Source organism: Pipistrellus hanaki (genome assembly GCF_964339955.1).
Source record: "Pipistrellus hanaki genome assembly, chromosome: 9".
Classification (NCBI taxonomy): domain Eukaryota; kingdom Metazoa; phylum Chordata; class Mammalia; order Chiroptera; family Vespertilionidae; genus Pipistrellus; species Pipistrellus hanaki.
In genome coordinates this window covers 55,925,014-55,937,673 of record NC_140511.1, presented here as the reverse complement: position 1 = coordinate 55,937,673, position 12,660 = coordinate 55,925,014, and the positions used below count along the sequence as shown (strand labels likewise).

General features: G+C 48.5%; 1 protein-coding gene across 6 annotated transcripts in view; it reads right to left on the bottom strand.

Moving 5' to 3' along the window:
* Positions 1-12,660, bottom strand: part of NAV2 (neuron navigator 2) — a 354,139-nt gene that overhangs the window by 97,046 nt on the left and 244,433 nt on the right. For all 6 annotated transcript variants that reach the window (XR_014796009.1, XM_084895481.1, XM_084895482.1 and 3 more), the window contains one exon: positions 8,937-9,059. Coding sequence is in view for 5 of the 6 variants with exons in the window: in XM_084895481.1 (XP_084751607.1) it covers positions 8,937-9,059 (123 nt within the window). In the remaining variant the exon portion in view is untranslated. The remainder of the gene's footprint in view (positions 1-8,936; positions 9,060-12,660) is intronic.

The following is a 12,660-nucleotide window of genomic DNA, read 5'->3' as shown; positions in this document are numbered from 1 at the left end:
CAGCACCCTCCTCTCTCGCCCTTCTCTGGGGGCAAGGAGGCGGAGAGCAGGCTTAGCTCTGAGGAGCAGCGAGGATGGACGCTTAGAGGCTATCTCTTGTCTCAGAGAGGTCTGCCACGCGCAGATGTGGGGGCCCTCGGTCTGGGTCTGCACACACCAGAGGTCTTGGGTGAGAACACCACTCCTAAGAGAACCCACTGCAAATATCAGAGGCAAAAAGTTCCTGGGGTCCCTGCCCTGCATGAATGAGCTACACTTGTGAGCCACTCCCTCTACCCTGCCCTCCAGTGACAGGCAAGACCCCTGACCCACCGGAACTCAGGGACCTTAGGATCAGCTGGTCTGACCCCACAGATGAAGACACGAGGGGCGGGGGACATCGAGTCCAATATGTTCGACGGGGCAGAGCCATATCCAGGACAAGGCCTTCTGGTTCCCACAGCACTGCCTCCCTTATTACATGGGCTGCATTGGGAACAATCACCAAAGAGATAATGTGTGCTCTCATACAAGCTCCTAGACTTCATGCTTTCCAAACACTGCGATGACCTTGCTCCCCGACGCCTGGCGGACAGCGAGTGGTCGCTGGGCCACTGGCTCTCTCCCTGGGCCTCGATTTCCTCATTGGCAACGTGAGAGGGTGGCCCCTATGCTTCTGAGCGCCCCCCCGCCCCCCCCTCGCCCTGCCCCAAGCCTTGCACCGTCAGCTTTCCGCTGGCCTGCCTGGGGAGAGGCAGCCTTGGGAAAACACTCTCCCAGGCGTGGTGACCTTGAACAGAAACTCAGGCAGCACAGCTGTGCAGCAGGACAATCTAAAGGTTACCCTGTAACCAGGACACCCCTCCACAGGCCAGTGTGAGGGCCGCCTTACACACAGGCTCATTGCAATCAGCTCTTACGTTTCAGCAACAGAAATCCGGGCTGGGCTGCTCTTCAGAAGTGACAAAGGATATTAAAGGAGACAAAAGAAAATCCCACATGGATGGTGAGATAAGCGGGCCTATTTGGACACTTGGGTAATGTTTCCAAAGGATCTTTCAAATCATCACCGACAGAAAAGGAAACCACCCGCGTTTTAGTATGATAACAAGTTCCCAATGCAGGGCTGCAGGGAGCCCCCGGGAGACTCCCCGTCTTTCCGGCTCTCAGGGCATCGGTGAAAGTCTCCCCAGAGCTGGCACCTCGAGTGGTGAGGGCTTATTTAAGGCTTCTCTCCCCTCTATTTGACTTCAAGTTTCTTGACAGTAGGGAGCAGGGACTACTTCTTACTCATCTTTGGATCCCCAGAGCCTATGCATAGAATGTGCTCAGTAAATATCAGCATTTTCTATTAGCTGTCACATATCAAAACTCAGTCCAAATGTTGAAATGCAACTGCCTCATAGCACTGTTTAAAAATTCCTTAACCTATTGAGTCTCTATCTGCTCACTCCCCGTGCGCACCCCCCCCCCACCCCCACCCCGAGGAGCTGCTAGAGCCCATCAGTCAGACTGGGTGGCACAGCTCCTGGCATCCCAGAGGTATGCAGTAAATTACATGATACAGAGTTGGCTAAATAATGGGGGCTTGGCATTAAGTACAGCAAAAAATGATAGTCATTAAGGCAATTCATATATTTTCTGCTCTCACGGGCCTACGGGTAGAACTGTACTTCTCTTCAGCTTTGAATGTAAGTGTAGCCATGCGACTTCCTTTGGCCAATGACAAGCAGGTGGAAGTTACGTGGGCCATTCCAGCAGAAGCGTTAGGAGACAGTATGTGGCTGACCATTTCTCTTTGCCATGGGGATTGCCAATGCTTTAAACAGAAGCCCCTCTGTCACCCTGGGTCCTAGAGTGAAAATGATGTACATACAACACAGCCTTCTACTGATCTGCAGAGGCCATTCATGGCGGGTTTTTTGGAATTGTTTGTTACACAGCACAACGTATTCTACCCTGACTGAAGCAAAGACTTGCCCAGGTGCCTGGATTAAAACACATGATGTTCTCTTCTGTTGCAGGGCATAGGTGCAATCCAGATTCTGTCTTGGGCTTGGGAGCCTATGGTTTGAGTTGCTGGGGGATAAAGCACTCCATTTGGCTTTTTTCTTTGACCTCTCATTCTTGATTTCATACTGCTAGACATCTTCTCATCCATACTTTGAACAGCCACCAAGTCTACAGATTACTTTGAAACAACCATTGAAAAGGCTCCATTTTTTGGAAAATGTACTTGGGAGGGTTGGGGGAGTGGCTGCCCTCCCTCACTCCTCTGCATATCCCAGCAGTGGCTCTGCCCCCAAAATAACTGGGTTAGGGACCTGCTGCCTCAGCTGTGCTTCTAGAGTGTAACCTGGAACAAAGTTATCAAGTTGGGCAACATTAGGAAGTGGACGATCCTCCTGGGGCCACTACACTACTTTCTTTCTCTCTTTTCTTTTTTTAAAGTGAAAACACTGAATGAGCAAGAAAGGAGACTCCACAGACTACTCTTTCTCTTCTCTTTACAAGCCACTGGGAGAATTCCTTTGTGGCTTAAGGTGCAGCTGGTTTGCTTCCTGTCAGCACCAGCCCTCTGTTCAGCACAGGTGGCCCCTGCCCACCCAGTCCACAGGAAGTGGTTCTGACTTTAAAAGGAAGCCAGTGATTCCAGCAGAAAGGAGGCCCCTGGGAAAGGCCAACACAGTAATTATTACCCTGTTACCTCAGAAATAGAGCTTTGCCTCAAAGGTTCCTTTTATGAGCTTTACAATGCAAGTGACATTCACTCTTGTCTGCTTTGCTTCCCCTTGCTCCATACGAGCGGGAGAGGAAAGAGGAAAGGAGGGGAAGAAAACAGAATGGAGATCATTGGTGCTGGTGGCATCCCTCTGTCCCCAGAAAATGAGCATAACCCTTGAGTGCAAGACTAAAAAAATGCAAGGAGAATGAGAGAGGAAGGACCCAAGCAAGGAGAGATTAAGACAAAATAGTACAGGAGAGGTTAGGACGGGGTGGGGGGCGGGGGAAGTAAGGCAAAGTTCACTTTCACTTAGGTCAGTAGGAAGCTCAATGCTCAAACATCAAACCATGTAGCAGCTATGGCTAGTATTGTATATCTGTATTCTCAATTTCCTCCCTTTTCTTTTTTTAAAAAAAAATATTTTATTGACTTTTTACAGAGAGAAGGGAGAGAGAGAGAGAAATTAGAAACATCGATGAGAAATAAACATCTATCAGCTGCCTCCTGCACACCTCTTACTGGGATGTGCCAGCAACCAAGGTACATGCCATTGACAGGAATCAAACCTGGACACTTGAGTCTACAGGCCAACTCTCTATCCACTGAGCCAAATCGGTTAGGCCTTCCCTCCCTTTTCTATACATCATATTCTAACTCACACTTTCTCTGATCCTCATGCTTTCCGTTAACACACAATTGGCGCTGTTACGGAAGAAAGAGGGCTTGTTAATTAATTGACTATAAAAAAAAAAAAAAGAAAAAAGAAAAAAAAAAAGAGAGAAGCCAGGGGATGGAGCCCAGGGAGCCCTGGATGACCTGCAGGTCTGAGGAATCATCAGAATGTTGTTTCTTTGTTCAGTGCTTTACAGAACAGGCTCACCACCTTCACCTCGTGCACATCTCCCAGTGTTCCTGCATCCCTCTAGCCAGGTAGCAAAGCGTATCCACGGGTTCTAGAGACCAAGCCATGGACGTTTGGGGTGGCGGGGATGGGGGGTAATTATTCTGCCTACCACAGGCTTGGCAGGAAGGCCAGGGGAGAAGCCATTCCCACTGAAGTTCCTTCCTCCCTGCACATCCCAGCAGGGCTTCTGCCTAAGAAATGACCAGCTGGGGGACTTACTACCTGGTAGGGGAGTGAGCTCCACCTGCAGCCGGGGGACTCTGGCCTGGATTCATCTCTCTCTGCGGTTCGGGCCTGAATCCATAGCTGCACTGCTTGGTGCCAGGAGGCCGCCTTGTTCCACACAAATCACAAAGCCAGGCGGTGCCCTGGGCTCTGATGACAGTCCCGGCCAGGAAGGAGGGCTCAGCTTGGCAGGCTGGCCAAATACCAGGCTGCATAGTTACATCCTCACACCGTGGGACTGCGATTCGAGCTGAAAGTGGGTCAGCTCTGGGCGTCAAGGCCAGGGCTCTACACGCGGACAGGAAGTCAGTACAGGGACTCCCACTGCCAGCACAGTCTCTACACCTAGCACGTTCAGGGTTTGGGGGCAAGGAAACCAGTAACAAGAAGGAAAAATAGGTTCTCCTTCCCTCTTGGTTTATGGCATCATGGAGGGCAATTTATATATTTTTTAATTTTTTGGTTATTTTTTATTAATCCTCACAGGAGGATTTTTTTTTTTTTTTTTTTTTTTTTTTTTAAGAGAGAGAGAGAAAGAGAATGGAAGTGAGGGAGAGAGAGGGAGAAAGAGCAGCATCCATTTGTTGCCTCCTGCCCTGGACCTGGACCAGGACGTGGGATGGAGCCTGTAACCGAGGTCCGTGTCTTTGAATAGGAATTGAACCTGGGACCTTCGGTTGTGGGTCGACACTCTAGCCACTGAGTCAAACCAGTTAGGGCACAATTTACATTCTGTTCAGGTCGCAGGTTGAAGTTCCACCACGCAGCATTTTTACTTTGCTACTTTTATCTTTATCCAAGTCATTAAAAGGCACTGGAGTCCAGTAAGAGTTCCTCCTCATGGTTCAGAAGGAAGGTGCCAAGCGATTCCAAAGTTGTCCTGCTCCGGCGCCCACAGCAGCCTGGATTCTGGCTTTCTGTGCTCTCAGTGACAGCTCCACGACCTAGGGGTGCCATGGAGGGCAGCATCTAGCTGCCTGCACCCACTGCAGGCGAAGCAGGAGGGGGATACTGGAAAAGGCTGTGAGCACAGCGGATGTCTTGCAAGAACAAAGGAGGAGACCCAGGAGTGGAAACTTCCCCAAGGCCGTGCTTGAAGCTGTGAAAGCACTCCACTAGCTGGAGTTCAAGAACTTCTGAGGGCCGAAACCAGTTTGGCTCAGTGGATAGAGCATCAGCCTGCGGACTGAAAGGTCCCAGGTTAGATTCCAGTCAAGGGCATGTACCTTGATTGCAGGCACATCCCCAGTAGGGGATGTGCAGGAGGCAGCTGATAAATGTTTCTCTCTCATTGATGCTTCTAACTCTCTATCTCTCTCCCTTCCTCTCTGCAAATAAATAAATAAATTTTAAAAATCAATAAAATATATTTTTTAAAAAAGAACTTCTGAGGGAGCTGAGGGGACAGGGGTGCATGGAGGAGCTGGCAGGAGTCCAACAACTTGTTTGCTTGTCTGGGACCCCAGCCCCTCGGTGTTCTGGGGGTATATTTCTTCTTCTTGCCAGGCTGCCCGGCCAGAGACCTCTGCGTCCAAGTTCTCTTTACTTGCAGTTATCTGGGCCCCTGGCTTGTAATAAGCCACCTCTATGGGTCCCCTTTGATCCTCCCTTCTCCGCTGCTGGCTCTTGTTCCTGGACGTAGCCACTGTTGACTGTCGGGTGAAAACTGGAGCCCCGGGTGGCAGGCCTGAGGAGTGTCAGGAGATCAAGGGCAGGCGGGCCTTCTGAGTTGACTGTCATCCTTGACTGTTTCTCAGAAGCCACTGATGACATCGAGACTCACAGATGACCTGGTCTCTATCTCCCAGGCTACACACTGCTATCAGTTACTTTTAATAACCCCAAAGATACCCCAGCCACATCCTATTGCAAACAGCGGAGGTCAGGGGGGTAGGCCAGCGCCCTTCAGGCTGTTCTGTGGAGCAGCACGGCTCAGGTGAGTGGTTCTCCTGTTCCATGGGAGGTGACCTGCCCTCGGATGCTTGTCTTCCCCTGGCTGAGGTCTAACTGGGCCTCATCTCCAGTACTTTCCTACTTCCTTTGTAGAAGCAATCTGCTGCTTGTGTGCAAATCCTTAAAGACCGGGCTGCCTTTTTATAAAGAACTTGCTCGAAATCTCTCAGCTCTGGGACCTGCTTGTTTCGGGTTAAAAGGGAAGGATTTTGGAAAGGTGCTGGGTTCTCTGCATTTTCCGACTCATCGAATTTAAATTGTTTAAAGGACATATTTTCAATTGTGGGGGCAAGAATAGGCTTGGCTAACTTGCAGCCATCCATTTCCATACGACCTTTTAAAAAAATAATGTATCTGCACACCCTCCGTGATAGTCTACCTTGATATTTCACATGAAATAGCCCACACTATTCTTACCCTAAGCAATATTTGTAAAATCATGGTTTGATGTGATAGGTATAAGTTGTTTTTTTTTAATCCTCACCTGAGGATATGTTTTCATTGATTTTATTCTATTACTAGAGGGCAGAAGGACATCTGGTCTAATTAACATATTATGCTTTTATGATTATGGATTATTTTTTTCATTGATTTGAGAGGGAGGGAGGGAAGAAGGAGAAAGGTAAAAAGGGAGACCGAGAGCAAGAGAGAGAGAAAAACCAATTGGTTGCCTCCCAACTGGGACCAAACCTGCAACCTTTGAGCCACCTGATCAGGGCATAGTGATAAGTGTAATTGTTAAAAAGATGAAATAATAATTTATCATTATTCTGTTCACAATGCTTTTGGAGATTAAAGAAACTTAACTTATTCCAGAATAATGCAAAATATCTCAGTGCCTACAGGTCAATACTTATACTAGACAGAAAACTTATAAGCATTATTAAATCCTATTTTTAAAAAGCCACCTGAGTTCTTTCTTTAAAGTTGGTCAGTGAGCCACTTAAGTCTCACATCTGGGGGAACCGGAAGACACCGTGGTCCGCACGGTCCCAGCACATAGCACATGTGTCAAACACAAGGCCCGCGGGCCAAATCCAGCCCGCCAGGCCTTGCAATGTGGCCCGCACCGCGCTGTCATCACTGCACTCCGCTGTCAGTTTATGACATTGTCAGTTTATGACTGTTCAGTAAACCATTCGGCCCGCGATTTAGGCTGGATTTTAGATTTTGGCCCCTTCTCTGATTGAGTTCGACACACCTAACATAGAGGCTGGACTGGAAACACATATCAGGCGCTATCATCAGCCCAGCCCCCTCCCGAACCCTCCGCCTCCGACAGCAGAACCAAGCTCAGCTGTGGTCTGTGATAATTCCATTCGCCCTGCAATGAAGCATTAAATTAAACTGCCTTGAGTAGAGTTTTCTTTTGCTACAAGGGGAAACGCACCTTGTAAAGCCTGCACTTGATGCTAATGGATTTACCAACTAACGACGTGTTTACAGGCGAGCACAAACAAGCAAAACAATTCGGCGGGATTGTGAAATCCCCAGTGGGAGTGTCACAACAGCTGACTTTCCCCCCTGGTAGTATTTACTCTGAAGGTTTTATTTTTAGAGAGCTTCACCTTTAGAAAGAGCCCTCCCACGGTTCATCTTTCTGTGGACTCTCCAACCCACTCCTTTAAAAAAAAAAAAAAAAGCAATTACAGGAACACAACTGACTGGAGCTGGCAATGGCGTGGAAAGCCTTTTGTCATCTCTGGTACAAATCACCATGGGCCCATGGGGGAGGGGGATGGACTCTGAGAAGCACAGACTCCAGTCAGTGGCAGAGCCCAGGCGGAGTCCCCATTCCTCACGCTAGTCCATCAGCCCCATCAGCCGCAGCTCCTCAGCCTTCCTGAGAGAATGTGAAGACTTCCCTTCAGCAAACCCCATTTCTGGGGGGTGCCTTCGGGGTCTGCCTCTTTAGCACGCTGCCCTAGTCCTCTGAAGCCAGAGAACCACCAAGCCCCCTAACTCCTTGTAAACAGTGTGTTCTGCGAAGAGGACGACAAGAAGCTGGGCTTGTGCTACCAATATTTGGCTTTCCAACACCTGAGGGTTAGCACCCCTCATGTCTAAATTCCACGGTATGTCTCACCAGCCCAGATGTGGAGAGAGGTCAAGTACACCAGAAAAATCCTGGCACAGGCAGGTCCCTGATGGTGCTGCAATATAGAGAGGTACAGCATGGCGGCACTCGAAGGGGTCTTGGGAATCACAACGGCCCAAACCTCTTCTCTAAGAGATGGCTCACAGTCACATAATGGGTTTGCGTCAGAGTAAGGACTAGAAACTTGGATGCCAACTAACTCTCTTTCTTTATTCTAGTGTTTTCTGAAGCTCTTTTGGTCTCTGATAGTAGCATCAGCGAAGGCTGGCGATGCCCTATAACAGTGGTCGGTAAACTGCGGCTCACGAGCCACATGCAGCTTTTTGGCCCCCTGAGTGTGGCTCTTCCACAAAATACCACATGCTGGCGTGCGTGCACATACAGTGCGAGTGAAAACTTCGTGGCCCATGCGCAGAAGTCGGCTTTCAGCCTGGGCGAGTCTATTTTGAAGAAGTGGTTCTAACGCCGAGCCACACTCAAGGGGCCAAAGAGCCCCATGTGGCTCGCGAGCCGCAGTTTGCCGACCACTGCCCTATAACCTCAACTGCTCAGCGCTCTAATCTCAGGGCAGGTGCATAAATCCGAACACTTCAGCCTTGCCTCCCATTACCAGGCAACGGGAGACTGATGGGGAGGCCAGCTCAGCTGAGGCCCGAGCGCCCATCTGCACACACACCTGTGCCTCCTGAGGGACTGTTCCCAAGCCGCAGTGCCTAGAAAGCTGCCAAACAGAGGAAGGAAAGCAGATCTCCGGGGTCTGCTGAGCTGACCGAGATGCATAGCAACAGTCAAAACAACAACGAAAAGGACTCCAGCCTGAACTCCCTGTGCTCTCGCTCTCAGAAGCACCGTCTGACCCAGAGCAGAGCAGGAGCACCCTTCAGCCCTCTCCTTCCTGCTGTGCCCACTGCTCACCCCGGGCACGGCTTCTGGCCTCCGAGACTCCACGTGGGTGAAGTAGCCCCTGTCCACTCTTAACATCACCACCCTTATTTCTCAGGCCACTGAGGAAGGACCCCTGCACCTGGCCAACCCCAAGTGGAGCCGCTTACCTGTCGGCGTCTCCGAGGCCCAGGGAGGTGTTTCTCTGCAGGGTCTCCCGCACGACAGCCATCCCATCGGGGAGCCGGTTCAGGCGGCGGGTGTAGAGGCCAAGTCCGCCATCGGTCATGTACCTTTAAAAGAAGAGGAAGATGCAAATGTATGGTTAAAAGCAAGTCTCGTACAGTCTCATTGTTCACATCCAGGCAAGGCACTGAGGCTTCGCCGAGGCTCCCTCACTGATGGCAGCACAAGACTCACTCAGCCACCGGGTCACCCCAAAGGATCCCAGCTCGCTACCAAAAATAGAACTCCGCTTAATTAACGCAGACTCACAGGAATCCATGAAGAGAAGGGAACTAGTGAATGAAAAAAATTTTTTTTAAATATATTTTATTGATTTTGTACAGAGAGGAAGGGAGAGAGATAGTTAGAAACATCGATGAGAGAGAGTCATCGATCAGTTGCCTCTTGCACACCCCCTACTGGGGATATGCCCGCAACCAAGGTACATGCCCTTGACCGGAATCGAACCCGGGTCCCTTCAGTTCCCAAGCCGACGCTCTATCCATTGAGCTAAACCGGTTTTGGTGTGAATAAAAAAATTAACTGCCAGATATGTCAGCTATTATACAAGCAGGCTTTTTTTTTTTTTTTTTAACCCAAATACTGTGAATGAACCTGACAAGTCATAAGTACATCATAGGAAACAACAGGGCAGAACCGGGCCCTGGAGGATGCAGGGAAGCTTCTGAGAGAGGTGGAAAGAAAGGATAGAGGATAAGAGAGGCACTTCTGCCATCACAGGCAAGTCACTTCTCTGGGATTTTCATTTAAATGATGGGGTATCACAGCCTTCCCACCTCACGGGCGAAGGAGGGCATTAGTGAGATAAGGCCTGTAAAAGTGCTCTGCTATCTGCGGGGGAACCTACAAAGGATAGACATCCTTAGCGTTGTCATCATCCTGAAGTGTCTAAGATGGTGCATTCACCTTTGCACTGATGTCTTCAGGTGACCGTCACAAAGCTCTCTGAATAACACGAATGCTAATGTACTGCTCTCTGGATCTCTCGGTGATGCCACAGTACCACCTTCTGATGAAATCGGTGTTGTCCAGGGAAGGGGGTGACCCCTGGGACTTGCTGTATCGATGGCTGACTGTCCACAGGCCAGACCCGTTCCTGAGTCAGCGTAGGAAGTAGTTGAGATTCAAAGCAGCTTTCCTCATCTACCTTGGCTCCCTCACAACCCCATAGAAGAGACTGCTGTCTCTGCCCCCTTCCAGAGGATAACCGAAAGGCAATGCAAAACCTGGGCAGAGCAAGAAACCAAACCCAATTCCCTTTCATTCCTACATGGACCCATGAGAAAAACCTGCAAGGGGTCTGATAATGTATTTTACATTTCAAGTAAAAAAAAAAAAAAAGACCCATTAGTAGTTTATTTTCCTGAAAAAGTCAGCTGAGCTACATGAGGGAATATTTCATACAATTACACACACACACACACACACACACACACACACATTTTGTTGTTGGTGTCATTCCTCACCTGAGGATATTTTTCCATTGATTTTTTAAGGACAGGGGAAGAGAGAGGGAAAGACAGAGTAACATCGATGTGAGAGAAACACATCTATTGGTTGCCTCCTGCACGTGCCTGACCAGGGCCTGGGCTGGGGAAGAACCTGCAACCAAAGTACATGCCCTTAACAGGAATTGAACCCAGGACACTTTGGTCCAAAGGCCCACACTCTTTCCACTGAGAAAACTGGTTAGGTAGGGCCACAGCATCTTATATTTTAGCTTTAGAATATATGGGTTAGATTAGATCCTAACAGTTTTCAATTCTTGAAATTTCCCCCTTCCCTTTTGGGAACTTCTTGTGAATTATTCTTAAAAAATGGAATTATTAGATGCTGTGGGGATTGCCCAGAACCAGGAAGTTCAAGTTAGGGGGGCAGAGAAGAGAGTGCTCAGGGGAGCCATCTGGGGTGAGAAGGAGCTCCCAGGGTGGGACAGAGAACTTCCTGTAGAGCAGCTTCCATGACACCATGCCTGAATTGAACTTTGATATCTCCCCTTGCCCCCAGTTATGACATTAAAGACCACAGACAATGCAATGCCAACATAATGGAAACTGTAGAAGTCAGACAAACCAATCGTTTGTGGTTATACCAACCACACAACAGGACAGACAGCTTTTCATTCAACTGTACCATATTAACAAGTAGCAGTTTGTGAATAGACTAAAACCACCCAAACTGCCTTCCCAATACACTCTCCTCCGAATTTTGTTTTTCTCAGGAGGGTGAGAGGGCCATGAACCTTGATAGTCTAAGTCAATCATGGGACTTCTACATGCCTTGCCACTGACTAGTTTAGAAATGGGTTGTAAGATATAAATTTGGTTAGGGAGGTCAAGTCTGCTAGAGACTTCTGGGAAACTTTTTCCACACTTAAAAATGACATAAGAGCCTGGCTGGATGGCTCAGTTGGTTGAGCATCATGCTGTGCACCAAATGGTTGCCGGTTCACTTCCCAGTCAGGGCACATACATGGGTTGTGGGTTTGGTCCCTGGTTGGGTATGTAAGGAAGGCAACTAATCAACTTTTCTCTCCCACATTGATGTTTCTCTCTCTCTCTCTCTCTCTCTCTCTCTCTCTCTCTCTCTCTCTCTCTCTCTCTCTCTCTCCTTCCTCCCCACTTCCCTCTTTCTCCCTCTCATCCTCTCTCCTGAGGAAATAGCAAAAATATGTCTGAAGATTCAATTTAGATACCTTGATTTTAAACTTCCCAGACACTAGTAGTGTCTGAAAGAAATTTTTGTTGTTTAAGCCTAAACAAATACCACTGACTTTTGTACTTTAAATGGTGAATTATATGGTATATAAATTATATATTAATTATATATTAATTTTAAAAAAGCGATGACAGCTAGAATTAAATAATTCTTTGTGTAATTACTTTTTAATGCTTGCCTCTCCCATACAAGACAGTAACTTCCTTGAAGGCAGGGCCTATTCTTATTTTGTTCAACTCTGTATCTCATGTGCCTAGCACATCCTCAGTGCTTATTAAATACTATTGTTGTTGAATGAGTGAAGCCCAAACACATAATCATCGGGTGGGGAGTAGCAAGAACTTGTTGAAAGGACACCAATTACAGGTTTTCCTTCTTCTTAAATGTCAACAAACTTGACATCCAAGACATATGGCAAGGCAAAGTAAACGACCTGCCAGTCTGTCCACCTTTCTGTCCATCCTTCCACCCACCCACCCACCCATACAACAGAGGTAGTGACTCGTGGTCCATCAGTGGGCTACATGCACACATCCTACAAGTCGCACATGCAGAGAAAACCACCTACACCCAGATGCAGTAACTTTGCCAGAGGCTAGAGCAAATGTCCTTTCAAGGACAACTCAGTGGAAGCTCTTCAAAACACTCTTGCACCATTAAACAAGGCAGTTAGTTTGATGTCAGTAAAGTCCTTTCAAGCATATAGATAAACAAAACGTTTTCAGCTGGGGAGATCTTGTCAAAGGACAAACTAACGTTAGGGTTCACTCTCCTGCCGGGTTTTTATTGCCGGTGAAACAACACACACAGTTGGGCAATTACAAGTACCCGGGCATGTAGAAGAGGCCCACGCACAACACCCCTGGCTTCCTGTGAAGGGCAGGGCACTGAGCCGGGCCAGCATTCCCGAGCCGGGGCACTGAGACGTGT